Source organism: Syngnathus typhle, linkage group LG18 (assembly GCF_033458585.1).
Source record: "Syngnathus typhle isolate RoL2023-S1 ecotype Sweden linkage group LG18, RoL_Styp_1.0, whole genome shotgun sequence".
Taxonomy (NCBI): Eukaryota; Metazoa; Chordata; class Actinopteri; order Syngnathiformes; family Syngnathidae; genus Syngnathus; species Syngnathus typhle.
In genome coordinates, this window is record NC_083755.1 from 9,957,699 (window position 1) to 9,984,107 (window position 26,409).

The following is a 26,409-nucleotide window of genomic DNA, read 5'->3' on the forward strand; positions in this document are numbered from 1 at the left end:
TTATTCCATTAGCTTCAACTAAAGAAAAGACAAGAGTCAACCCAGAGCTGGTCAAGAAGGCGACGCCTCCTTTGGAATCTTAATGAAGAGCTGACAGCCAAAAACATGCAGTAGCAAAGGAAATCATATCACCAGCCATATCCAATTCATCATCTCGGAGTGAAATTAGGCGACAGTTCCAATTTTCTTTCCCCCCCCGCAACACCTTTGTTCTTACATTGACGTTGATACGCTTCATTCGTCTATTACGATGATGACGACACGTTTGACTTGCTGAAGCTGAGCACGCACGCGGTTGCTACGACGGTTGTCATGGCAACGTGGCTACGCATCATTCCAGCGCGTCGAGTCCGACGCGAGGACGAGCTCAGCCGGACTCAGCGGATCGCAGCGCCTCCTGAACTCCTGACCTCGCTCGTGCAGCCACGTGTTGGCCACTGACAAAACACACAACGGGAGCATTTTTAGGACAGTGACGGAATAAGTTTCCCTGCTCATCGGAAACGCACTTCACTGGTTCTTTTCTCTCAAACAAGTTCTTTTTATTTTGATCTTTTTAACAGCCTGGAGAACGAAGCAAACTCGCCAACAGCTTCATTCTCCAGGCTGTTAGGATCCTGAACTCTCTCCCCCCCCCCCTTCTGCGTAGCGTCCTGTCCTCTTGCTCCTCTTATTTATTTATTGTGTTATTTGTCTCTTTATTCATCACTCTTATTTATTCATTCTTCTTGTTTGAGTTTTTTTGGTGGTGTTTGCTTCTATGCCTATTGTGTGCTATGTCTTGTCACCGTGGGAACGTCATTTCCATCGCTTTGTGTGTCTTGGCATGTGTAGTGCATCTTTGACAATCAAGCAGACTTACTTTCCCTTGCTATACCTTTTCGGCCTGCGCCGAACCACGTCGGGTCATGCAACCTCAACTACGTTGTTTGAGACAAAAGAACCAGTGAAGTGATTAACAAGTGAAAACAAAATGAACTTAGTACAACTAATCAGAGAAGCAAATGAATTAGACCATGTGCGGCAGGCAGCACTACGCTTCCGTTGAATTGCTTAACATTCTGACGAGGAGGAGGAGCGTGTGCCAACTGACCCCACTTGCTTCCCACCAGGACAGGACAGGCAGCGTGCTGGGTGGAATGGTCTCCCTCTCCGTTGGGGTGAAGATTGTACCAGAACACGGCCGAGCCCTGCGCCGGAACCACAACAAAAAGACCAGACCTGCACACCTGCAACTGTGGAATATTTTGCCCACGGAGCGGCCCAAACATGAGCTCGGTCCAGTTTGGAAAACAAGCGCAAACCTTGATTGGCCAGGCGACGGCGCCAGCTCTGGGGAAGACGGTGGCGCCCCCTGCCTGCACGTTGCTTAACTGCAAGCACAAAGGCCACGTACGTCAAACAAAAGCAAGCTCAGCTTTTCTCTCCGCAACGAGCGAGGACTGACGTAAAGCATCCAGGTGGCGATTCGGTTTCCTGTTCCCAAATCTGCGTACGGGTTGGCCACTTCTTTCTGTGGAAACACCACCGCGCGTTTTGATGCGGAAGCTTGCTGTTGTCGTGCGCGCCGCAGCTCGCGCTTACCCCTTGAAAGTCAATATGGGGTTCGTAGAGTCCGCCCATGCCGTAGTTGGCCACCTGCGCAAACAACACACACACACACACACACACACACACACACACACACACACACACACACACACACACGTTGCCCGACTTTGCTTTTCTTTCTACAAGGGCTGGGGGGAGCCGGCCGGACCTGCATGGACTCGGCGGTGGTCATGTCCAGGCCGGTGATGTAACCCGCTCTGTTGATCAGCTTGGTCACCACTGGGGACTGGTAGTTGCCCAGCCAGGTGCTGAGGAGGAAGAGGAACAAAGTTGTGCTGCCAATCTGCTCCATGCATCGGCGGCGGCGGCGGCGGCGGCGGCGGCCCCTTCTTACTTCTGCGAGACTCTCACTCGCGATACTTGGTTGGAGTTGTTGGCGATGTTCCTCACTTGGGAGCGCGAGAGCTGGCAGACAGAGATAAAGAGACGCACAGGCACATTGACACAAAGCCAAGAGTCCTCCCCCGAGAAGGTTACACGTCCACATAGACGCACGCGCGAGAGGGACTGACCGTGGGCCTGGCCATCTCTTTGATTCGCTCCATGTCGTCGTCCGAGGCTATGTCGTAATAGCGGACCACGCGGGGGAAGTCCCACAGCTCCTCCTCTTTGACGGGAGCCAGCACCAGGTTGGGATGGCGCTGGTTGTCATAGTAACGGCAAAAGAGGCCGCTCTGTTTGAGCGCCGTCTGCGGAAAGACCAGCCCGGAGTGTACAGGGTGCCGGCCAGGCGGGACGGCGAAGAGCCAGGCGGGCCCTTCGCCGGCCCGCCGCCAGCCTGTTTGGGCCGTTCGCCGGCCAGGCGGACCGTCTGCGTCTTCTCACCAACTCCACATTGTCGCCGCGACACAGCCGCTTGTACGTGCTGGCGTTGTAGGAAGTGGGGCGCACCCGCTGGGTCACCGGCACGGCCTTGTCGCTCTTGGGATTGGCCAGTTCTTGCTCATAGTACTTGAGACCGTCTTTGGCACGTTGGTTTTGCGGATCTAAAGAAGAAAACAATATGCGGCCACGATTTCCGGTCTGGCCCAGAACATCGGGGCGTCCATATTCGAAGCTCACGGACGGGCAAACGGCAAATTGCCAGCGTTAGGGGGACTTTGAGCGAGCAGACGTTCCTGGCTGGCGCCGGACTCACCGAGCTCCAGGATCTTCTTGGTGGAGTCCAAGGCGCGCTCCAGGTCTCCCAGCTTGTAGAGGGAGTAGCTGTGGTAGTCCAGGATGGTGACGGGGCTGACGCCGAGGGTCTGCCCGGCTTGCTCCATCTGCCCGATAGCCTGAGACATCCACATCTCGGTGAGGTAGAAGTCGTCATCCTTGTACGCCGCCAAGCCCAGGTCGAAGCAGTCGTCCGCCGTCAGGGCGCTCGGGAGCGCCGAGGTTCCTGGCGGGACGAGAGAGGAGGGGCGCTTACTCCCAAAGACTCTCCGTAGCAAAGGCGCTCGCTCCGTGGCGCTCCTGACCCGGCAGCTGGCCTTTGGCCAGGGTGTCGGTGTCCAGCTGGTACGTGTCCTGCAGCCTCAGGAGGGCTTCGGCCGCGCCCGTCTGGTCGTCCTCGCCGGGAAGGTGCTCCCGTTTGGAGCTCAGGCGCGCCACGAAAGCTGAGGGGGCAGAGATGAATCAAGTTCTATCATCATCATCATCCGGCGTCAAAAGTCTCCCTCGCTACGATTTGCCGACGCTTAACCCACCGTCAGACATGTTGCTGCGCACCAGGCTCTCCAGGTCGCGCCACTCCCGGTTCATCCTCTTGAGAAGTTGGAAGGCGTTGACGGGGTGGCCGAGGAAGACTTCGGGGTCCCGGATGGCCGACGCCGACAGCTCGGACAGCCTCCGGGCCCACCTGCGGATGCTGTGGTCAGTATTCGCCCTCCGCTCAGCGCCAGACGTAACCGTCTCGGACCTTTTGACCCACTCCAGTTTGTACTCCTCGGCTCGGACGTAGTCCTCCAGCGAGGCCAACAGGTCCTGCTCCGTGTGCAGTAGCTCCGTCATGTGACCTGGTGGTTTGGTCCAAAACACCTTGACTTCATGCCACCTGACTTCACACTCACTCCCGCTTGCCATCACGACAACCTAATATCAGCACGAGACTCACCTATGGAAGAGTAGAACTCAGCGGCCGAGTTGAAGCCCAGGAGGAGCAGCAAGAAGCAAAGGGGCGCCATGTCTAAATGCAACACAGTGGCTTGATTGGATTTTCATGAGGAATGACGGACGCTCTCTCGCTCTTTTCAATTCAAATGGGCCAAACCTTTGACTGCGATGCACTTGAAATGTTGACGAGCGTTTCAAAGTGAGGCCTTCCAGGCCGGAGAGGAGGGTGTGTGCAATTTCGTTTTGAAAGGAAGGACTGCGGAGGAAACGCACGCACGCACGCACGCACGCACGCACGCACACACGCACGCGGTTGTGGTCGACAACATCACGTATGCAATTTTTTGGCCGCTTTGTCGGCCATCCAAGAATCTCGCGCGACAAGCTCAAAGCAAGATTGGCCGCCGCCGCCATTGCGCTAAAGTTGAGTGTTGCCCATGACAAGGCAAAGACACAAAGCCAAGCTGAGCCAAACAGCCTGGCTTTAAAAGAGGACAAAATGAGTGATAAGTGCCAAAATCAAAACGAATTAGTGAGCAAATCCTGAGAAAAGTTGTTTCACCTACGGCTTGTGGGGAAACAAGTTGGAAATGCCCTGTCAGGCCAGCGGAAGGGCGCAAACTCCCAAAGTTGACTGGACGAGTCAAAATCCACCCACCAGCTTGATTTCCATTGGACTCAAACGGATCAGCGCAAGCGCTCCCTCCAGCCACCAGGGCTTACAAACACCCCCCCCCCCCGTGTGTGTGTGTTTGTGCGTTTACCTTGTCAAGCAGCGATGACTTGAAGTGGCTGTGGTACCTGGTCTGTGGCTTTTTGTTTCAACGTTCATTTCTTGCCGTCTCCAACGCTCACAAACAAGTTTGTCCGGAGCGACCCGTTTGCCAATGACATCCATCACCAAATTGTTTTGTTGCCGTCGGCGGAATCAAAGCTCAAGCTTGCGAGCTGACATTTGGACTTTTGCACCTCTTCAACAAAACATACACGGCACTTTTCAAAAGGCTTTCTCGGCCCCGTTTGCTCTCAACCCGCCAACCTCAAACTGCAATTTGAGGAGAAAACTCAGCAGCTCCAGTCGCTCATCATTTATTGATGGGGGGGGGGGGGGGCTCTTCACAAAAGACACACGGGCGGACAGGCTAAGGCCAACGAGTTCCTCTTCTCGCGACGGCAAATTGGTTTCTGACATCCGCTTGGAGTCCAAAGTCCGTCCGGCGGTGCTCAGCTGTAGCCGTAGCCCGGCAGCGGCGGACGCTGTCCCTCCTTGGCCTCGAAGAAGGTGTAGGACAGCGTGATGGTGTCCACGCGGGCCATCCTGGGGTCGGCGTCAAACTCGGGGTCGATATAGAAGAAGACGGGCATGTCCACCTCCTCGTGAGGGTTCAGACGCTGCTCCTCGAAGCAGAAGCACTGAGCAAACAACACACGAGCAGGAGCCGTCGGCGACCCGGGCAACTTGCCGAGAGGCGGCAAAGAGTTCTACCTGGATCTTGTTGAAGTACTGGCCGGCGTCGAAGGGCACCACGTTGTAGGTGGAGATGCCGATGATGGGCTTGTCGGTGGGGTTCTTGGCCCTGTAGAAGGCCAGCGCCGTCTCCCCCGGGATCACCTGCGCCACCAGCCGTCACCCTTTGGCAAAAGCGTGTATGCGGGCGGGCGGGCGTCTTACAAAGATCTCCGTCTGCTGAGGTCTGAAGTTCCACCGCATGCTGGCATGCGTGTCGGCGTTGAAGGTGACTTTGATGACGCGCTCCTTCACCGGCTCCATGGTGGCCACCAGGTCCGAGTCGTGACCGGCCACCGCCGAGCCCCCGAGCCCCGTCGCCTGGCGGGGAAACAAAGCCTGCGTCACAAGCCTGCCTGCCTGTCTGCCTGCCTGCCTGCCTGCGTGCCAGCATGCGTGCGTGGGTGGCTGCCTGCGTGGCTGCCTGCCTGACCGCCCTCCCTCCCTCCCTTCCAGGGACAACTCTGCTTCGAAATGTGCTACAGTGGTCGCTTTGAACGTATTTCGAGCATATGCCAAGCAGCATGTTTTTGACAAACTGGCCCTCAATGCTGCTGTCTTTGTCATTCCAAACGCTTCCAGAGCAGGGCAAGCAAAGGAGTGCAAACACTGTGTGTTAGTTAAGTTCCAGGACAGGCGTGGCGGCATGCGCCACCGCTCTCTGGACTTCCCCAACACACCTCTCACCTGGCAGTAGAGCCTGTAGAGTGGCACGGCGGCGTAGGACAGGCCGACCATGGCCACGCCTGCGGCCGCCACGTACGTCAGCACCGTCTTGTTGCGAGTCTTGCGCTGCTCCTCGAAGCTCGGACGCTTCCTGCTCTTGACGCCGCGGCTCTGGACGTAGGGGCGCGCAGCTGGGATTTGGGCCCGCAGCACGCCGGCGTGGCAGCCGAGACCCCTCGGTGGGGGCCAGGGCCCGAGGCGGCGCAGGAGCGCGGACAGCAGCATGGCAGGAGCGGATCACCTGCATGGTGGACAGCCAGCACTGAGGACGAACCCATTCTTATCCATTTCCTATGTCCTCATTCGGGTGGGCGAGGGCCAGGGTACACCTTGGAATGCTCACTCCCATTTCGACCAACCATGGAGTGACTGCTCGCTGGCTAATGTCAAGACTCGCAGCGAACCACTAAAGAACGCTTACACAAGCTTACAATTAGCACGGTTTGCAGTCTCACACATGTCTTGGAAACACGTTGAATAAAAGGAAGGATAACTGGTTGGTTCAAAAATAGCATGCGAACGAACGTGTTTGCCAACGAGGATGTCTGACCTGCAAGTAAGGGTCCACAGTCGATTGCTCTGGAGGAAAACCCAAACAAACGAAAAAAACAACAACTTAATTCACGGTGTCAGCACTCTTAACTCACGTAACAAACGCATGACTTGATCATTCACATAAACGTTACTGTCATTGGCGAGGAAAGGAGGACAAGGCAGCTGCCATGTTTGACGGCGAAACCTGGCTTACACAAGGAAGCGGTGTGTTCCACTTAAACGCTTCCGTCCGCCCGCACTTGCCGCCACAGAACAAACGATCCGCTTTGAAAAAGCAAGGCCAAGTGGACGCACACAGACAAAGCATCTCCCGAATGAATCTCCCGAATGAATCCCCCCTGTTTGGATCGGATTTCAATCATTTATTTCAAGCCACAATACGGCTCTTCCAATTGTTTTTCGCTTGTTCCTTAATTATTTGTGACCATTTCTGCAATGGAATATTCGCTTCCCTTGTGTGTGCTAATATAGGAGTTATTATCATCCTATGACAAGATAATAGTAACGAATGGCACGTCCAATGCATGGGCTTGTACTAAAAGGACACATTTGTAAATGCTAACTTGAGTATTTGTACAAAGCGCTGACGTGAAGCAGTAGCAAGCGCCTACGGGGGCCGTGCGTGCCCAAGAAAGCGTCTGCTTCCCGGCCGTCCTGCTGGTGCGAGCAATGGAGGGGGTCACAGTGGGCCAGGTATTTGATGCCGAATGCATCCTAAGCAAGCGGCCGAGAAAGGTGAGCGAGATCCCGAGTCCCTCGGGAGGGCATCGGTGTCTCTTTCGTTTAAGATCGCCTGTGTGCTCTTTTCCAGGGCAAGTTCGAGTATCTTGTCAAGTGGAGAGGGTGGTCGTCCAAGTAAGTCGCTAGCCTGTCTCAGCTAGCCGCAGAGGCTAATCACGCACGCACGCAGGCAGGCAGGCAGGCAAAAACACCGGCAGACAATGTGGCCAGAGAGAGAGAGAAAAAATAAATTAAAAAAATCAAGGTTTGGCATCCTTGCCGCTTTTCTCGCCTCTGTTGCGAAGGCTTCATTTGAGCGAGGTGCAGCCTTCTTTTTGTCTCGCTGAGCTCAGCAGACAAAAAAAAAAAAAAGCGGCCGGCGTTTGTGCTCGTTCGTCTCCTTTTTGTTGCTTGTTTTGATAACAGCTCGAAAGCTTACAAAGAAGAAGCGTTCTGTTTTCGTGCAAACAGAAAGCGCTTCAATTTGCATGACTTTACGCTTCATATTGTTCCTCTTTTGCAAGGGTAAGCAAGAAGAGCGACTTTACAAAACTAAAAAGGATGACGTTTTCCTGTATGCTCTGTCTTTTTCGTTCGCTTTTGTCGTGCTCTTGCCGTTTCCTGTGCATTGTGTTGTTTTGTTATGACTGCATGGCTTGTTACGTACTGGAGCGGAGCGTCTTTCAATGTCATTCAACTTTATTGACACCAGTCACAAGAACAAGGCAACAGAATGCACATCGACTCGAAGCAACCGCAAGTGCGTGAGCACCGATTCAACGGGAAATAGTGAAAGAGCCCGACGTGAGCCCAAATGTCAAGCCGAGACCCATCCCGAGCCATAAAATCCGCCGCGTCGAACGTGAGGATGGCGACCCCAAGCGGACAGGAATTAGACCCGCAACTTGCATGCGTATTCTCTCTCGGCGTTGCCGTTGAATCATCCTTTCGACAAAAGCAACGATCCGTTTTGATATGGTGCGCTGGCTCTTGTGGTTCTAGGCACAACAGTTGGGAGCCAGAGGAGAATATTTTGGACCCGAGGTTACTGGCAGCTTTTCACAAAAGGTTCCATCCGTCCTTCTCGCAAACTAACGTGAGTGGCGTGGTCGTACGCGAGACATTGATTCAATGGTGTCCTCGTAGGGAACAAGAGCGAGACCTTTTGTTCCAGAAGAAAGGAAAGAGGCCAAGAGGACGACCACGCAAGTTTCCGGTAATTGCGCTTCACTTGCGCCTTAAAGCGGAACCAAAGACAAACCGATTCTTTGAGTGCATGGCATGTGTAATGGCGACGGATGGCTGGAGCTTTTGAGTGATTTTGTGGCGCGCACCTTCAGCTTCCCGTTCCTCCCGCCGCCAAAGACAACCGCTCGTCCTCGTCGTCCTTCTCCGGCGCGTCTTCGTCTGAGGAAGATGAGGAGGAAGCGGAGCGCCGGAAGGCCAAAGGGGGGGCGGCGGCGGCGATGCCGGCGAGCCCCCGGCCGCCCCCGGCCGCCCTCCAGAAGAGGCCTCCCATCCTGGCCGCCAAAGCCGAGCCCCATCGCAGCAAGCGCGGGCGGAGGGCGCTTCACGCCGACCTGGGCGCTTGGAGGCGCGCCAAAAGCAGGACGCCGCCCTTGCCCTTGTCCCCGAGCCGCCGCCGCCGCCACCAGCTGCTGCCGGGCTTCCTGCGCAAGTATGGAAAGTACGCCACGGCATTTGCAAAGGCAGCGCAAACGCAACGCAGCTCTCCACATACCTTTCCAAAGCCCGCCTCGTGCTTTCCCAGGGCCGAGCCGCGGTCGGGGATAAAGAAGCCGCTGCAGCCGGCCAGCTTCACCTACACCGGACTCGGCCGGACCGCCAGAGACCACCACGCTGCTGCCCAGAGCTCGCTTTTCTCCCAGGCGGCATCCAAAGGGGGCTGCGTCTGGAGCCGACCCGCGCCCGCCTCCTCGCCGCCGCCGCCGCCGCATAGGAAGACGTCGCACGGCGAGCTCAAGTCCGGCGCGTCGGGCCGGGGCTACGCCCCCAAAGGGACGCCGCCTTCTCCGAGAGCCGTCTTCGGGGGCGGCGGCCCGGTGTCCGCGCAGCGCCTGGCGCCGCCTCCGAGGAGACAGGACGCCCACCGACACAAGCGAGCGCTCCTCAAGGCGCCGCCCTCGCAGCGGCTCGGCCTGCGGGCGCCCGACCCTCAGAGCGTCGCCAGGGCGCCGCTCGCCGGCCATCAGGGCAACAGCGGCGTGGCGGTGCGCACCAGCTCGCGGAGCGGCAGCCTGGTGGTCATCAGAGACGCTTGCGTGACACCCAAAGGGCGGCGTCCGGGCTCGCCCGCAGGGGGCGCCTCTGAGAGGGACGGCAGCGGGCGGCGGCGGCGGGACCAGCGCGCGTCCGCCGGCCGCAACCTAGACGAACTCAGCGCCGGCGACTCGGACGCCAGCAGCGGCGGCGAGTGGGAGCGGGACGGCGCCTCGTCGTATCCCGACGACGGGCGGCCCAGCCTGGGCGACGCCGCCACCGAGTCGGACGCCGAGACGGACTGGCGGCCCGCGCGGGACCTTCTGGAACACGTGTTTGTCACCGACGTCACAGCCAATTTGATTACCGTCACCGTCAAGGAGTCGCCCACCAGCGTGGGCTTCTTCAACCCGCGCAACCGCTAGCCGCCGCTTCGGCTCCGACGCTGGAGTTCTCAGCCGGCCGGCCGCCATGCCAAATCTTCCAGCGCCGGGCGTCACTTTGAAAGTGGCCAATGCCTCAGGTTCCCGTTTGCGACGTTACAAAAAGCAAACTTGTGTTCTGGACACTTTGTTTGTGTGTGTGTGTGTGTGTGGGGGGGGGGACCAAAGGTGCTCTGAATGTTATTTAATTGTGTCCTGCCTGACCTGAGCAGTGTTCCTCACGAGGTCTTTGATTGCTCCTCTAATTTGACACACAAATGATCCATCCCTTTTCTTTCTTACCACATCATTCATTTGGAAGCGTGCTCAAATATGGCACTTGTGGGAAACAACCACAGACACGTAAAGAATGAGCAAATCATAGTACTTGACTTTCAAAACGAATTCTATTGGACATGAGCACAATGAGAAGAAAAATCAGGAAAAAATAAATAAAAATAATCCAAGACATTGACAGACAGACTCAAGGCCTGGCCGAGCCAGCCACATCATTTTGTGTGACCCGCCAAGACAAATTTTGTATCGACTTTGTGTCATTAGTAAAATTACAAATTGTCTTCACTTTTATTACTATTCATCTTTTGAAACTATTTGAAGAGTTTTTACTAGGCTCTGATTTCCAAACGACTTATTCATCCGTAGCCTATACTCCGAATCAGCTTTCTTGACCAATGGAGGCAATTGGACTCCGTCCGGTTGATCTCAGCCTCCCTCTGTACGACATTCAAGTGACATCTAGCAACATTTGCAAGTGGCGGACAACATTCAGGCATCTAGCAACATTTCAAGTACACCCACCAACCTTCCTTCATCGAGCGAGCCAGCGAGCGAGCACCGAACCCCACGTTTCGGCGGCGGATCTGCTAATGTCCGGCCGGGTGCCTTGGACTGAGCAGCAGCAGCAGCAGCAGTTTATTCGCCAGATGAACCGATGGTAGGTAGGGGAGCACGGAAGGCTCTCTGCCTCAACTTCACCACGGCTCGGCTCGGCTCCGGCGCGCTTGCCACGCAAGAGAACCGGAAATACACTCGCCAACATGTCATTAGCAGAAATGGCCAATAGATGGCAGTGACGCACCGCAAATGGCTCAAGGGAAAACCGAAAGGATCACGAATCCAGCCAATACTTTTTCTCTCTCAGCAGACAATCTATTTGGGATACAATTCATTCAACTGACCTTAGTTGCCCTCCACTTGCTGCATTCATACAATATGCGAGTTCAAAATGCACAAGGAAACGGCACTGGCGTGTTAAAATAGGTTGCAGGAATACAACTTGAAATAAGTGTTTATTTTGAAAAATAAATAAATACATCGCATAGAATAAGGTTGATGAGGTGAAACATGAAACAATGTGCTTTTTGTTGTCATTTTCAACATCACACAAGTAAAAGACAACTTGGTACCACCACGCCCTCCCTCTTCCAAAAAACAGAAAACCCAGTGTCCAAACAATCTACAAATTGGAGCTGTCGTATGAAGTAGGGGGAAAAAACACCCGACAAAAGTTTGGCCTTCAAACATGTTACACCCTTGCAACACTTTGACGGAATTGGGAAATTGATGAAACTAATCCATTTGCGACTTTCTAACAATAAACCACTAGGTGTGTGCTTGAAAATAACAGGCTGTGCGTGCGTGCGTGTGCGTGCGTGCGTGCGTGTACGTAAGTATAAGAAACCAAGAAAGCTAAAACTAACTTAGTAGAGTGAAAGACAAGACAAAGCATTCATAACCCGAGCCCAAACAAAACCAACGCAACAACACCCTGTACAAACACTATGGCCTAATAAGTTAAGAAAATAGTGCCTCTAAAACGTTCATATTGCTTCGTTCGTACCTCCGATGAGTGGTCGACCCTGCGAAAGACCCAAAAGTTGCTCGTTTGATGACGTCGCCCGCCGCTCCAGAACTTACTATGTAGTGTCGTCGAGGAGCGCGAGTCCCCTTTCTTGTTTGCTCTCCCGCCTTGGAGTGTCGGCAGGAAAAAATACAAAGACAGAGGCCGTTACGCTACTACAGCACTGCTCCTAAAAAAGAACAAAAGATGTTTCACTTTTTTTTTTCATGATGATGATTATTACTCTCTTACAGCATTATTACTAGATCTATCAGCAGCAGAGCAAGTGCATCCGCAGTGTCTGTGTTTCATGTCGCCATCAGTGCTCGGAGGAGAAACCGGGAAGGGTCAGTAGCTTGGGGTTAGAAGAGTCACCCTCCCGTCCTGAACCCTCTCCGACACCAAGGTCAAAGGAGTCCTTGGAGTCACTCGAGGGCACTCTCCTCCTCAGGCAGGTGTCCCGGTTGGGCAGGGGAGGGGGCAAGCCTAAGCCACCCGGAGAGAGGCCGGACCGGGGTTCCGATCCATCCACCGAGATGCAAGGGGGACTCGTCTTCTTCTTACGTCCGGGTGAGGGCGGTGAAGTCTGAGTGGAGGTCCGGCTGCGCATTTGCAGACTGGCGGCCCGCGACACCAAACCGGAGGAGGCCGACGGCGAGCCGTACCGGGGGCCGGACGGCACGGCCGGGCAAACCTCCACCGAGTGGCGACGTGGCTCGTCCGACCAGGAGTAGGGTCGAGGACGGGGCGGGAGAACGCTGCTGCAGCGGCGGCGGCCTTGTGTGTCCACGCTGTGAAACCTCTTCAACGGCGGCCTCAAACAAGCACCCCCGCTTTCTTGGCAGTCTGTATTGTTCTCGTAACCCTCTTTGGCACCGGTGCTGCTCGCACTGCCGACCTTGTCGTCGTGTGTCACCGTGTCGCGGCTTCCCGTCAACACTCCCGCAGTAATAAGAGATACTTCCTGATCCACACAGGCCCGGCAGCGCTGGGTGTGCTCGCCGCTTGCTTTCGGGGAGGCGCCGGGCGTGGCGGGGACCAGATAGAGCGCAGGCTGCTGGGAGAAGGTCAAAGGCCAGGACGTGGAGGAAGACGAGGATGGAGGGAGGCCGAGGGAAGCCACATTGGAATGTCCTTCACTGCTTTCCCCTCCATCTGAACACAAGGCCTCCTGAGACTCAGTAGACACCGCCACCTGGAAGACGGGGAACGAGGGAGAAAGAGGGGGGGAGAGGAAATATTGACGGTGGGGTGGTGACAGTGTTGGCTATAAATGGGTCATGAGACTTTGCCATGATCTGTACTGTATGGGAGTAGAGATGAGTAAAGTATGCAATGTGATTGCTGCAGCAAAAGGGCCAGTGGCAACAGCGGGTCAGCCAGTCGTGACGCTCTAATCCTCAATTGACCACAGATTTGGGCTTTCTTGTTTGGACTTTTGTGTTGTTTACTTGTATGTATATTGTGTACTTTGTCTTGTCATCGTGGGATAGTGGGAACGTCATTTCCACCTCTTTGTGTGTCTCGACATGTGAAGAAATTGACAATAAAGCAGACTTGGACTTTTTGGACCGCAGATTGTTTTGAAAATAGGTTAATAATGTTTCATTTAGCTGTGGGTGGTGTCAGTGCAAATTGTCTGTTGAGATGACGAGGCAGGACTGGAAAGAGCTGTTCCCTCCCTGCAAGAGTATCTGAACGGTCTGCCTACAGTGACAGCTTGTGGCCAAAGCCAGAATGGGAGAGAAAGTGTCCACCAGCAAAAGGACAAATGGAAAAGAAAGCCTGCAAATGCAAAAGTCGCTCTGTCGCAGTCCACCTTTTTTCTATTTTCCCTTTCTTTCTTCAGTTTACCTCTTAAAATGAATGGAAAATGCAAGCCTCATCAATATGTATTTTTGTTCATACTATTAATGTTGTCTTTCTTTCTTTCTTTCCTCTTTCTTTTTCTTTGCCTCACTGTTTCAGAAACAGGAGTATCTGTGCTCAAGGAGGAGCTCTGGGCCAGGCGGTTCTTGGGCCCAACTGAGCTGGTGTATGGAAATGAGAAATTTGTTCGGGGGGGAGGAAGAAGGGAAGATGAAATTGTTTAGAATGTGGAAAAGAATGATGGACTGGAAAACATGGTTTAAATGGGCAAGAGGTGACCTTTGTAAAAAGTTGAAATGATTCTTGAGGCATTCAAGAGGTGTCGAGCAATGCACGCACGGGTCATTCACCTGTCTGCGGAGCTTGCAGCTCACCGCATGCCTCCGTCTGGGAGGGGGGAGTCGCGGTATGCTCTCAGAGTCTGAGTGGCGGTGGGGGCTGATGGGCCTGAAGAGATCAGTGGGAATGCTCAGTCTTTGGGAGCATTCTGCAGGTTGGGAACGCACTGAACCACTGGAGCCTAAAAAGACAGGAAGTTACTCGATGCATCAAAAGGACCAGGCAGGCGGGCAGGCAGGCGGGCTCAGGCAGGCAGGCAGGCAGGCAGGCAGGCAGGCAGGCAGGCAGGCAGGCAGGCAGGCAGGCAGGCAGGCAGGCAGGCAGGCAGGCAGGCAGGCAGGCAGGCAGGCAGGCAGGCAGGCAGGCAGCCACGCAGGCAGGCAGCCACGCAGGCAGGCAGCCACGCAGGCAGGCAGCCACGCAGGCAGGCAGGCAGCCACGCAGGCAGGCAGGCAGGCAGCCACGCAGGCAGGCAGGCAGGCAGGCAGGCAGGCAGGCAGGCAGGCAGGCAGGCAGGCAGGCAGGCAGGCAGGCAGGCAGGCAGGCAGGCAGGCAGGCAGGCAGGCAGGCAGGCAGGCAGCCACTCGGGAGAAAGGGTTAGGGTTTGTATCGCTGCTGGGTGCCATGGCAGATATCCACGGCTAATGTGCTGCTTACACAGCATTTTCTCCAAAAGCTTGGACCTTGGTCTAATATTTGGAGAAATTCAGGACAAATATTTTTGGGGGTCTGACACTTGGAAAAAAAGACTTCAAAATGACTTGAGTACAAACAAATGATGAATTCCACCGCATCCGCCCAATGGCTGCACTGACCACTTGGAAAGAAAAAATCACTAGATTTTTCCTTTTTTTTTTTTTTTAAACTGACGTCAAAAGTGATTTATTTTTTCTTTGATTTCCAGTCGGGATAAGCCCATTTACTTTCATTGAGCTCATTATTAAGAGAGAGAGAGCAATATGGCATCCAACATGAGCTGACTGCGCCCGAGGTGTCTGTGCTCTGTCTGTTGCAGCGGACTTGCCAAAGGCTTGCTGGGGGAAGAACATGTAGCTGTCGTTGGGTAAGGAGTGTGCGCGTCCCACCGCGGGCTTCCTGACACTCAACAGGTTGTCTTCCGATGCCCCTTCCTCCACCTGTTGAATGACACAGAAGTCAACCTTCAAGCTGGATCTACTCCATCATACAAGATACAAAGAGGCAGTGGGCTTTAGCATACACACAAAACAAACAGAGCTGCCACAGATCACAAAAATCTTGTGAATTTCAAAAGCAATTTCTTTCAACTCTTTTGCTCCAATGAACCAATCCCCCCCCTTAGTCCTCATGGGATTAGCCTGCTGTCAGCTGGGGCAGTCTTGCCCCACTACAAGACACAAAGCAAGCACATTGACGAGAGAAAACAGTGACGTAGACTCACATGAAAAGCACAGTGGCCGGCGGGACACAAAACGTGTAGAAAGAGAGCGAAGGGAAGGGAAGCGAGGGAAGAGTTGTCAAGTGCTGGGTGCACTACTCTACTGCACGAGAACACATCAGGCTGGGAAGATGGAATGAAAGAGAAAGTTGGAGGACTCATGGTTAGATTCACAAAAGGCCTTCCAACATGGCTTCGCCACCGTCCTTTTTATTTTGGGTTCTTTTCTTTGCTTCCTGTCGCAGCATGCCCAATTCATTTCTGTGCCCTTTAGCACCGCCACTGGTGGCTGGGTGTGTGTGTGTGTGTGTGTGTGTGTGTGTGTGTCGCTAACATTTTGCAGGCAGACATGAGACTCTGTGAAAAGGGGCAAATGCCTAGACACAAAATAAAGTCCCAACATCAGGAGCGATAATCGTATCAAATGTGAAGTCATGCTCAAGTTACTTGGCCAATCTTGTAAATGAATATTAGGAAACTAAATACTGGTGGAAATGGAATGTCTGTCTGTCTGTTGTGTGACATCATCATCACCGTTGGTGCGATTCCTTGTCAAGGTAGTCTGAGGTCACTAACTGCTTCCAAATGTTCCACTCAAGTACTGTATTCCTTTTGCCCCTGATGATGATGAAGCTGCATTTTATGAGGACTGAGATTTTGGCCATGATGACGTAGAGTTGCTGAAACATCTGCTTCAAACTAAACATTTAACAAGTTGGCACCGACTTGCTAGGCTTATTAGACGCCAGCGTGGAACGGTGGGGAAGTGGCCGCTTTGGAAGACCCTGGAAAGGAAGTGCAAAGAGGAGGAGGGCGGGAAAGGAAAGGAAAGGAAAGGAAAGGAAAGGAAAGGAAAGGAAAGGAAAGGAAAGGAAAGGAAAGGAAAGGAAAGGAAAGGAAAGGAAAGGAAAGGAGGAAGGAAGGCAAGAAAGAAAGAAAAAAAGAAAGAAAGAAAGAAAAAAAGAAAAAAAAGAAAGAAAGAAACAGTCAGTACATTGCATTCCAGGCTGCTTAGAGAGAGGGGATTAAAATGGTCAGCGAGCGATTCCTCTGTCACAGCTAGGGACCAGGATTTCTCCGAGGCCACAGACAGAGCTTCCATCTCAGCTAGAGGAATCTAAACGGGAAGAGACAGTGGCGGGTGAGCGGACAAAGAAAATACAAACACACCAATATGAAGATGACACACATTTGAACAACATATAAAATACGAGTTAAGTAGAGAAGCGTGCGGCGTCTGTCAAGCATGAATGAGTGGCTGTCCACTGACGCAAGTAAGCCGGTGAGATCATGGCTGAGATGCCACGCCACGCAGGGTATACTAAATGAGGAGGAATTTTCGTCCAAAAAATGTTAATGGTTCTTGGGCGGCATGATATTTGGCAAACATAACACGGCATGCTGTTCTCCCCCCAAAAAATGAGAAGAAAAGTCCACGGACAATATGTCCTTGTTTTTCCCCTTCGTAAATATTTTACAGCTTAATAGAGATCCTGCAGCGTAGGACCCCCCCCCCCCCCCTCCCTCCATCTTTAAGACATTTAGTGCGCTAACTGGTCATAAAACACTACGATTTTCCAAAAGGAGTGAGATGATATCATACGTTCCCAATAAAGTAAATCGTTCCATCAAAGGGTCAATACAATCAAATCCAATGAAATGAGCAAAAGGCAGAGGCATACTCAATGGGAGACTAAAACTAGGAGTCATTTCAGCAGGATTACACCTGGATCTTGAGGAATCCATCCTGGCGTGCAAACCATCCAGAATATTCCCATTTCTAATATTTGCACATGATGTATAAAGGCAATCATTTGCATCATGGTTTCTCCCAAACTCCTTCATTCACTGCCAACCCAGGTCCTTCCTATCTTTGACGTCTATAAGCGCCATTGGCACTGAATGGGTGAGTTCATTCAAATCAATGGGATTTCTTGACCTTTTGGTCCGGGTTGTGCTTGCCGCCTTTGGAGCCAAGCGCGTAGTAGAGGCACACAGAACCAGACAAGTTGTCCATCAAACTCAGCTCCCCTTCTTCCATTGAACCCTGGATGAGCAGGGAGACTGAGTCAAACTGTGCTCTTTGCTGGACAAAGCAGAGGAAAGATGGGACAAACGGATAGCAACCAGAATGAATACAAAGAAGGAAGGAAGGAAGGAAAGAAAGAAAGAAAACGACAGTTCATCAGAAACAGATCAGATGAAAGAAGAACTAGCGCGTGGCCACTAGAAGGCGCTACAAGATCAGACTAGTAGAGAGCATCCTGCTTTGGAGCGCTGCAGCAACCAAAGACAGACCATATCTACTATCTTCAAGGGGAAACACAAGGGCCGCGAGATCTCCACTTCCTAAGTTGTCTGGAAATAGCTGTGGAGGACTAAAACAAGGCCCTGCGCTCCAGCTTTCCCATGGCACTATGACCTGCTTTTGACTGGCACGTCCTCCGCAGGGACCAAGAGCCACACGCAAACTGCAAGACCTAGTGGAAGGGGAAGCACTTGGAGCAGAAAAAATAGCCATCCAATACCATCTCAATTTGGATACAAATATTATCATTCTGTTCTATTCTATTCTATTGTAATAATAATTCATTCAATTTGTATAGCGCTTTTCAAAAACCCAAAGAGGCTTACAGGGAACAAGGCAAAGACATACACGAGGGGAGGGGGACGGGGACGGGGAAGAAACAATCGGATAAAATGAAGAAGAGGAAACCAGTTATGGGTAGGGGAGGTCATGAGCTTGGGAGAAGAGGTCCGTTTTTAGACGGGACTTAAATATGGGGAGTGTGGCTGAGTCACAGACGGACTGAGGGAGAGAGTTCCAGAGTCGGGGTGATGTGCAGGAGAAGGCTCTGTCACCGAAGGATTTTACTTTCGACGTTAAGTATTGGAGGATCGGAGGGGACGGTTGGGGCAGTAGGGGGACAAGGAGGTCGGACAGGTAAGTGGGAGCCAGGTGGCGAAGGGCCTTGAAGTATCTTGAAAATGATACGCTCCTTAATGGGATATTAATATTCTATGGATGTCCTGATTTTCTGGACTCAGCACATTGCGTTGCCTCCATTGGATTGTTTCATATTCATGGCCAGTGAGGCCACGAAGAAAAGGTGGGGAATCGGTCACATCAGATCAAAGAACCTCCGTATGTCTTTTCTTGCTAGCCTGTATGGTGAATGTGAGCAAATATGGTCCTCTCTGGTCTAGTAAAAATGGTTGGATGATTTCATAGTCCATGCTCATAAGCGAGAGAATTCACAAACGGGTGTCCTCAAATCCTCTAAAGGGATTGATTCCTTACCTCACGAGAGGGCTCCGGGCATGAGGGCGGCTCTTCTCGGATGTCTCTGGGTATATCAACAGTAGGTGAGTCCACAGGCCTTTCCTGTCCTCCGGTGGAGCTCCAGGGGGAACCCCCACAAATGGATCTGTCCATGCCCAATGCCAGTGGGTTGGAGTGGGGCGACCTCGCGACCACGTCCCCGCCATCGCCGTGTAGCTCCAGCTCTAACTCCGCCTCCAGCTCCGCCTCTTCCTTGGCTTCTTTGTTGCTCTCTTCCAGGTGCTTCATCAGGACAGCAATGACCACGTTGACCAGGACGAACTGAGCGGTCAAGACGAAGGAGACAAAGTAGATGGGAGAGACCACGGTGTTGTAGCAGGTAGTGGTCTCGTGGGCGCAGTCCCTTAAAGTGTCCTGAAACAAGCAGCGTTCATTAGATGGGACTCAGTGATTCATAGGATGATGTCATGCGTCAAGCCTGAAATGCTCCGTCTGTTCAAACAAACGCAACGAAAAAACAACCATTTCAATGTCAGTGGATGCAAAGATTGCCAAGAGTCAGCAGCAATGCAGAGGAAGGAATCCTTGGGGCAGGCACCTCTGCTCATGGCAATCTACCAGCACACTACAACTGTCACACCCGTCACACCCGTCCGTCCGTCCGTCCGTGATACTCCATTCACTCATTTCACCTTCATGATGCCGTTCCAGTTGTCCCCAGTGGAAACTCGGAAGAGCAGCAAAAATGCCATCCCAAAATTTCTAAATGTCGCATAGCGTCCCAGGCCCTCACATGGATGGAGTTCATCACAAACTAGAAAAAAACAAAAAGCAAATATGCAGGGTAACAAGGCAATTCAAGGTAAAAAAAAAAAAACAACAACCCAAAAAGTTCTTCATCAAATGGCCTTACTCAAATCACCAAACAGCTCCACTCCCAAAGCTGCAAAGATGAAGAAGAGGAGCATGAAGAGAAGACCAAGATTTCCCACCTAGTGGAAGCAAAACGGATTAGTCAGAGCACAGAAATGGACGCTTTCAAGGAATGTTTTATGATGCAAATGAACAGAAGGCAAGATGCCAAAGGCCCTTCAGTACCATTTATTAATTCTATCACTCTTGACAAGCTGGGAGCAGTATTTGGGATTTGGGGTTTTCTTGGAACTATCAAACTCTTTGAATTACACGAGGCAAGCGCCAGAATGCTGTGACCATGAATGTGTTCTTTTCCTCACACAATTCTTTTGCCCTCCAAATGACCAAGCGAAACACCTTCAAATGCACCAAGAGCAAAACCTTTGCATTCGCTTACGAATGACTGCGGCGATGCAAAGATGCAGGAAAAGACTCTCCGGATTTAGCAATGAAATAACCGTGAAGGTGCCCTTCAAAAAGATTCCAGCATCAAAGAGTTGCTTCATTGGTCGGAATGTACCTGAGGCAGGGCTTGCATCACTGTGTCCAGCAAAGCTCGCATCCCCACTGCCATCTTTAGGAGCTTCAGCACTGCAGGCAAAATCAATCAATCAATCAATCAATCAATCAATCAATCAATCAATCCAGAGTGTCTATCTATCTATCCATCCATCCATCCATAGATCCATCCATCCATAGACCCATCCATCCATAGATCCATCCATCCAAAATTCTTCAGTTTCTGTCGAAGGAAGACATGAATGACGTGCGACGCAGCGACAACAAAATGAAAGACAATTAGGAATCTTGCCATCTCAGCACATTTTCAAAATGCTTTTGAAAATAATGTTGTAGTTTTGGGAAAGACGTCAAGCACGGTCCAGCAGCTGCTGATCAAGTAGGCAACTTGCATTGCTGCAGCCTTTTCCACTTCAACCTTAGCACGGTGTCTCATAAGCTCTCTTTAATGACCACTACCAAAGATGTTGTTGTTGTTGGGTTTTTTTCTTTCTTTTTCATCTGAGCCAGATAGGGAGTCATCTTGATTGAAATTCAATCCCGTTGAACCTGGCCCTCATTTCTTGCACTTGTATGCACTTTATGACATTGTGTTCCTTCCAGAAGAACAAAAGGTTCATTAAGATCCTGCATCGTAGTTGTTCACTCATTGATTTGACACGTGACCTTGGCACTTTCTCTTGTTGCTTCATGGGATTTGGCACAAAGTAGCAAATGCAAATGTGTGACCAAAAACTTCATGTGGTGCTTGCTGGATTTGTTGAATTTTCCATTTAGTTCTGACTGCTTTATCACCTTATGTGACGCATTGAATGACGTCAAGCGCGTTCAAGTAAATCTTGCCACATGAGGAATACAAGGTATTAAAGCCACTGGCAGCGCTTGAAGGGGACACGACCCCCCCCCCCCCCATTTCTGATTCTTGCTCTTTTTTGTTCTTGTCGTTGTTTTGGAATGAATGACAACAAAATAACACTAGTGTAACATACATTCCAATTGGCACATGTGCAATCTTTCATGCTCCCATTCATGAATCTTGGCCTAATCCAAAACTTTTGTCAGTTGCTCCTCTTTCTCACTTCATCTCATGATGTATTTTGGGTTCAGGAGTAATGAATCACTCTGCCGTGCGTGCTCCTTTTCTTTCTTTCTTTCTCTCTTTCGGTTCCTTCATTTATCCGGTCGCAGTTCATTGCGGCTCGACCCGCCTACTGTCTTCGGATTTCTACTCTTTGCCAGCCAGCTCGCTGTTTCCATCAGCGCCAGCCATCTGCTCGGCCGCCACGGAAGCCTACAGCGCGCTGAGATCCGCCATATGGAAATGACAAAGAGGGAGACCGACTGACTCCCAGGGATGCGGACGCGTCCTCTTCCAAATCAGGTCCGGAGGCTGGCTGTCGGCTCGTACCTCGTGCAATCCTCAGCACCCTCATGATGCGGATGATGGTGGGGTTAATGGGCAGCGAAGCGTTGACCTCGATCTCCTCCAGAGTGATACCCATGATGGAGAGCAGGACGATGGCCAGATCCAGCTGGTTCCATCTAGGCACAGGAGGCAAAAACGTGCATGACTTGCCGGCCGCCATTGACACAGAGGATAACTTCAATCACATTGGTCTCGATTGGGGAAGCTCCCGTGTTGACAAGCGTTGCCCCGAGAGGAACATTGGAGCGCTGATGAATTTGTGCGACAGTGCGCTTTCCATTGGGAAGCCAAAGTTACGCAATCATTTCAGCCAGCATCTTTTATGGCTGTGTAATGAGGCGAGCCTTTTGTCTTCGACCGTCCTCCGATGAGCTAAAAATCAATCTCTACCATGTTGTCAAAAGACAAAAGCCTGTGAGACTTGTCTCTGAGCTATCCCAATTCATCAACTACTAACTTGTCCTTGAAGAAGCGTCGAAAGCCAAAGGCAACTAATTTGAACACCGACTCCAGAACAAAGATGACCGTGAAGATGTAGTTACAGATCTTCAGCGCTTCGTCCAGTTCCTGAGCAAAAAAAGACGACGTCATTATTCAAAGTCACACTCCAAACAAACAAACACACACAAGCCGTGTCGGTTGTTGTGAATATGACTCGGCTTTCCTCTCGCACCGCACGGCGCGGCGCGGCGCGGCACGGCACGGCACACCTGACCTTGGGTTGATGGTAGTGCTCCATGGACATTGTGATGACGTTGAGCCCTATGACAATGGTGATGAAGAGGTCCAGGTAGTGGCTGGTGCACATCTTATGGATAACCAAACGGGTGGGGGAGTAATCGGAGTAGTAGGGCTTACTCTGAGCTTCTGTTGAAAGGGGGGAGGGCAGGGGGGGGGGGGGAGGGCAGGGGGGGGAGGGTGGCATTCATAAAGTGAGCGAATGAGACAAGAGCTAAGACACTGTACATTACAAATGCGCTGTTACGGAAGCAAGCGGCATGTCCAATCTGAAAAAGAGGCTCGTTAGCGCTCGCTCATGTCAATATTTATTTGGGATGACAGACAGATTTGCAGATGAGTGGTGGCGGAGGAGGAGCAATCCATGGACAGAGTGAAGAGATGTTGCTCATTTACTGCCAAATGAAGATTTGTCCTCTACAACCGTCAATGATTGATTTAAGACCGATTCCTTCAAATATAGCCATTCGATGCGGGTCCTATTATATTAGAGCATGGATCGGATTGATCTTCTAGAAAGGAGCAATGTGCCACTTGTGAACAGCTTTCCCAATCTCACACCATGTCCCTCTGATCCAGTCCTCTCAGTTTTCGCACCTCACACTGTTCTCCGGAAAAAGACCTAACATGAAAGAAACAGCCAGATTCTTGTGTTCCTCAAGTCTTGCCTGCACCTGCAATAAGTACGCACACAATCATGAAACCTGGACGGATTATTTCAAGGGCTTTTAGGGAAACAATTAGGAAAGTAATAGTACCACTTTTGCTATAGTTGACTTTGAATGGATATGCTTGGGTTCCTTGTTGTTTTTTCATATCGATTTTCTGATCGTTTTTTATTTATTTATACAAGCCCCTTGCTGACATCGTGCATGTGCCCATAATGTGGTGATCGAAATGTGAAATCTTCTCAATACGGCTATGAAATTGCTGGAGCTCCTTTAAATGCATCTCGAGATGGTGAGACTTCCAAATAAACGGAATGGCCGATGTACTGGACCTAAAAAAGATTGGTGGTGATATGGACGGCTGTGAAATGAAGCGGGGTGTTTGGGGGGGGGGGCATGTAAAGCAGCCAGCGCTCTTTTAAGCGTATTAAAAGCGTAATCTAGATTTGGAGTCTTTGATCATTCCAGCGGCTGCTTTTCTACCTCTTCCCACCTTTACGCTCTGTGTCTGCCTTCAGAGTCAAATGGCAGCCTGTTTTGGAAATCTGGCAAACACAGAGTCTAAAAACAATTGTCGACAGACAATAACAAGGGGCAAAAAAAAAAAAAAAAGACGGAATTCCAAAATGCTCTGCTGCTTTGCTCGATAAATAGCAAAGAGGAAGGCCTAGAAAGGGAGAGAATAAGAAAATACAGTCACCAGTCATGACTCAAAGTGGAGAGAGAGAGAGGAGCAGCAGAGCAAATTGTAGAGTCCAGAAGGAAAGCATCAAAGAAAGAACACATAGAATCAATGTGATAACAATCAATCAATCTCAATTGTACTTTCAGACACACATTTGTATCGTGCCCGGTCACAGGGTTGACACAGCGATTCTCCCATGAATATGTTGTGCACGTCATACACACGATAGGCACGCACGCACGCCACGCACACACGTACGTACATTGTGCTGGTTTGCATGGCAGACTGACACCTCTTTCTGAGTCATACTTGAGCAATGAACCAAGTCAAACGTGGGGTCGGATGGCAAAGGAAAGCGATTGATTGGGTAGCATGGGTGGAGGAGGGCAGCACAGATGGATGACAAGGCACAGAACAATGGGAAGCAACACCATTAACCTTTTACTGGACATAGTAGTTTAATAATGCACTTGGACTAGTAGCCAATTACCCCCAATGACAAATTAGCAATAGCATTTAAAGCGCCTCGCAGAAAACGCTCATCTGAAACTTCAGACTGATGATTAGACTGAAATTTGGGCACAACAACAAATGTGAGTGCATGAAGTACCATTTGAAATCCATCATCCATGTTTAAAATTCCAGATAGGCTATCGATATCGGCCGATATGTACAAGTCTTATTACACGGGATGGCTACTCACGACTGTGGTCGATAGCAATGCGGGCTGCCCTATTGTGGTCGGTCGTTTTGTAATCAGGAACTAAAAATTGAAAAATTGTTATGATTGCTGTAGTGGGATATAAATAGATGCTTTTCTGTCCTTTTTTGTGGCAGGAATGGCAGGTATGTATCAAAATCGGCAACGGTGCTCGCTGTCAGTATTGCTGACAACTCAAAAGCTACATGGTCTGAAGAAAAAAAAAATTGGGATTGAACATCTCTATTTTCAAAATGTTTTCCTTGAAATCAACTTGCTAACTAGATGTCAAGCTACTATATTGTAAAACACTTTGTACCATAATGTCGTATCTAACGTAAAATCTACAGGAACATTTAAAAAAAAACAACCTGCTTTAACTTAAATGAAATGACATTTTTGCGAGGTGTTTGCACATGCACGCATGCTCATGCAGAAATGGCCTGGCAGTTAAAAATAGATTTCAATTCTGGTTACACGGTGCTGACCTACTGAATATTCATTAAGAAACATCTTAAATATATAGTAGGTATACTCATTTTGAGGAAGTGGAAACCAATAGTCTATTTTTAGATCTTCAAGATAAACTCAACCGGACAGGAACACACATATTGGTGTGATCAGTTGTCGTTTCAAAAGCACACTTTGTTCTCTTTCCTCGCTACATGTGCTGCTGCTGCTGCTGCTGAAGCTCAAGCTTCAGGCTTTCTACCAGCCCTGCACTCTCTTGCATTTTGCTTCCCGGGGAACAACATCATCTCTCTCACCTATCACTCTTTCAGTGAATACAATCTTATGAATCATTCATGTCAATGGAGTAGTAAATGTATTTAATCTATCCAGAGGACAATTCATTCACTCATTTAATGGAGATGGCGTCGATACATCATATGGGGGACCTTTCTACATCTCCTTGGAATAGTGAAATGCTTGACTCTATTCAAAGTATTCACAGTATATGACACTTTGGAGCCTTCTGGCAACTCAATTCATCTTGGTCAAATGTTGAAGACGTTTACTTTACACCTAAATAATACACACACCTGCAATTTGAGAGGATGTCCTCAGAGTCCAAATTCTTCCATATTATAAGTCTAGTTTACACTTGGGGGGGGGGGGGGGGGCGGCGACAGAGAGAGAGAGAGAGAGAGAGGGAGAGAGAGAGAGAGAGAGAGAGAGAGAGAGAGAGAGAGAGAGAGACTTTTCCCCAAGTCTGCCCCTCCCTAATGGACCAATGCAATTAATTACATCTAATGCCATATCTCCCATGGAGAAATAGAAAGCAGAAAAAAGTCAATGTGCAATTTCCGCTCAGATTTATCTCCGTTAGTGTTGACCTAGATTCGTGTGTGCATTAGACTGTGACATTGTATGCGTGCGTGCGTGCGTGCGTGCGTGCGGCAAAGATAGATCGCTAAATAGATAGATAGATATGGAAAGCGGGAGGAAGGAGGACAGGAGAAAGAATTGATCAAGAACTGCTATACATGGGATGCATATATCCAGTCCAATAAATGCCAATGTGTATATTTCATTTGCACACTCTAAACTCTTGCTCTTATTCACAATAAACTGGATAATGTGTTGCTGGCAACAAAAATGAACATCACTCCAAAATCTACTTTTGGTGTTATCTTCAAAACCCTGTTTCAGTCATTAGTTTACAATCCAATGTACGTATCAAATATGTTTGAAGGTAGGTACCGAAAACAAGAATCGGATCCGTTTATGCTAAATCATTGAGAAACAGCGTTTTGTTTTCATCATCCAGACTTTTTTGATATCATGATTCATGATATATCATGAAGCACCCATTGATTACCCATTGAGTTCATGTTTGAGTCGTTTTAGATGAAAAGAACGTTTGGGGGGGAAAGAATCACATCAATATTTGACTGACATCCCATTGAAAAGGATTGCACTTTTCTACTGTCCCCTGAAGCGCATAACGGTGCATCTTTTTATTGCTAGGCTATAAAAAAGAAAAAAAAACTTGCTAACCACAGACGGACGGCGTGGTTCCGATCCATTTTTTACCGAGCGACCGTTTCCGACGGACCCGTTATTGTGACCTGAACAGTGTGGTGCAGTGGACAGTGGAAGCCAAAGTCAAAAGCCGAGAAGAAGAAGG

General features: G+C 50.6%; 4 protein-coding genes across 11 annotated transcripts in view; 1 reads left to right on the forward strand and 3 right to left on the reverse strand.

Annotated features, from left to right (window-relative positions):
* Window positions 1-46: 46 nt before the first annotated feature.
* On the reverse strand, window positions 47-4,642 carry LOC133142612 (prolyl 4-hydroxylase subunit alpha-1-like). 4 transcript variants are annotated; one of them, XM_061263952.1, is made up of 16 exons: window positions 4,473-4,642; window positions 3,866-3,964; window positions 3,710-3,781; window positions 3,515-3,611; window positions 3,303-3,454; window positions 3,075-3,212; window positions 2,750-2,995; window positions 2,437-2,597; window positions 2,124-2,300; window positions 1,946-2,016; window positions 1,760-1,859; window positions 1,585-1,638; window positions 1,448-1,513; window positions 1,305-1,373; window positions 1,094-1,190; window positions 47-437 (listed from the first exon to the last, which is right to left on the reverse strand). In XM_061263952.1, the coding sequence occupies exons 3-16, from the start codon at window positions 3,777-3,779 to the stop codon at window positions 325-327; spliced, it is 1,611 nt and encodes a 536-aa protein (XP_061119936.1). In that variant the 5' UTR covers window positions 3,780-3,781; window positions 3,866-3,964; window positions 4,473-4,642; the 3' UTR covers window positions 47-324. The 4 variants fall into 4 exon arrangements, with proteins under 4 accessions (XP_061119936.1, XP_061119937.1, XP_061119938.1 ...); XM_061263953.1 differs by lacking the exon at window positions 4,473-4,642 and adding an exon at window positions 4,275-4,453; XM_061263954.1 differs by lacking the exon at window positions 4,473-4,642 and adding an exon at window positions 4,271-4,453.
* A 139-nt stretch (window positions 4,643-4,781) lies between these two features.
* LOC133142616 (cytochrome c oxidase assembly protein COX11, mitochondrial) lies at window positions 4,782-6,697 on the reverse strand. Of its 2 annotated transcripts, none has more exons than XM_061263964.1 (5): window positions 6,492-6,697; window positions 5,903-6,182; window positions 5,381-5,536; window positions 5,195-5,320; window positions 4,782-5,100 (listed from the first exon to the last, which is right to left on the reverse strand). In XM_061263964.1, the coding sequence occupies exons 2-5, from the start codon at window positions 6,164-6,166 to the stop codon at window positions 4,933-4,935; spliced, it is 714 nt and encodes a 237-aa protein (XP_061119948.1). In that variant the 5' UTR covers window positions 6,167-6,182; window positions 6,492-6,697; the 3' UTR covers window positions 4,782-4,932. The 2 variants fall into 2 exon arrangements, with proteins under 2 accessions (XP_061119948.1, XP_061119947.1); XM_061263963.1 differs by having other exon boundaries at window positions 4,782-5,121; window positions 6,492-6,695.
* A 329-nt stretch (window positions 6,698-7,026) lies between these two features.
* Window positions 7,027-10,440, forward strand: LOC133142613 (chromobox protein homolog 2-like). Of its 2 annotated transcripts, none has more exons than XM_061263955.1 (6): window positions 7,027-7,231; window positions 7,308-7,351; window positions 8,219-8,284; window positions 8,363-8,432; window positions 8,557-8,903; window positions 8,988-10,440. In XM_061263955.1, the coding sequence occupies exons 1-6, from the start codon at window positions 7,166-7,168 to the stop codon at window positions 9,859-9,861; spliced, it is 1,467 nt and encodes a 488-aa protein (XP_061119939.1). In that variant the 5' UTR covers window positions 7,027-7,165; the 3' UTR covers window positions 9,862-10,440. The 2 variants fall into 2 exon arrangements, with proteins under 2 accessions (XP_061119939.1, XP_061119940.1); XM_061263956.1 differs by having other exon boundaries at window positions 8,557-8,894.
* A 709-nt stretch (window positions 10,441-11,149) lies between these two features.
* Window positions 11,150-26,409, reverse strand: part of cacna1g (calcium channel, voltage-dependent, T type, alpha 1G subunit) — a 65,393-nt gene continuing 50,133 nt past the window's right edge. Inside the window, exons 27-38 of one of the 3 annotated variants that reach the window (XM_061263933.1) lie at window positions 22,203-22,354; window positions 21,945-22,054; window positions 21,470-21,603; window positions 20,063-20,133; window positions 19,541-19,619; window positions 19,320-19,441; window positions 18,646-19,041; window positions 17,284-17,391; window positions 16,339-16,461; window positions 14,952-15,063; window positions 13,939-14,108; window positions 11,150-12,914 (exon numbers count right to left, since the gene is read on the reverse strand). In XM_061263933.1, the coding sequence (XP_061119917.1) occupies window positions 12,039-12,914; window positions 13,939-14,108; window positions 14,952-15,063; window positions 16,339-16,461; window positions 17,284-17,391; window positions 18,646-19,041; window positions 19,320-19,441; window positions 19,541-19,619; window positions 20,063-20,133; window positions 21,470-21,603; window positions 21,945-22,054; window positions 22,203-22,354 (2,453 nt within the window). In that variant the 3' untranslated portion in view covers window positions 11,150-12,038. The remainder of the gene's footprint in view (window positions 12,915-13,938; window positions 14,109-14,951; window positions 15,064-16,338; window positions 16,462-17,283; window positions 17,392-18,645; window positions 19,042-19,319; window positions 19,442-19,540; window positions 19,620-20,062; window positions 20,134-21,469; window positions 21,604-21,944; window positions 22,055-22,202; window positions 22,355-26,409) is intronic. The other 2 variants (XM_061263934.1, XM_061263935.1) reach the window with 2 other exon arrangements.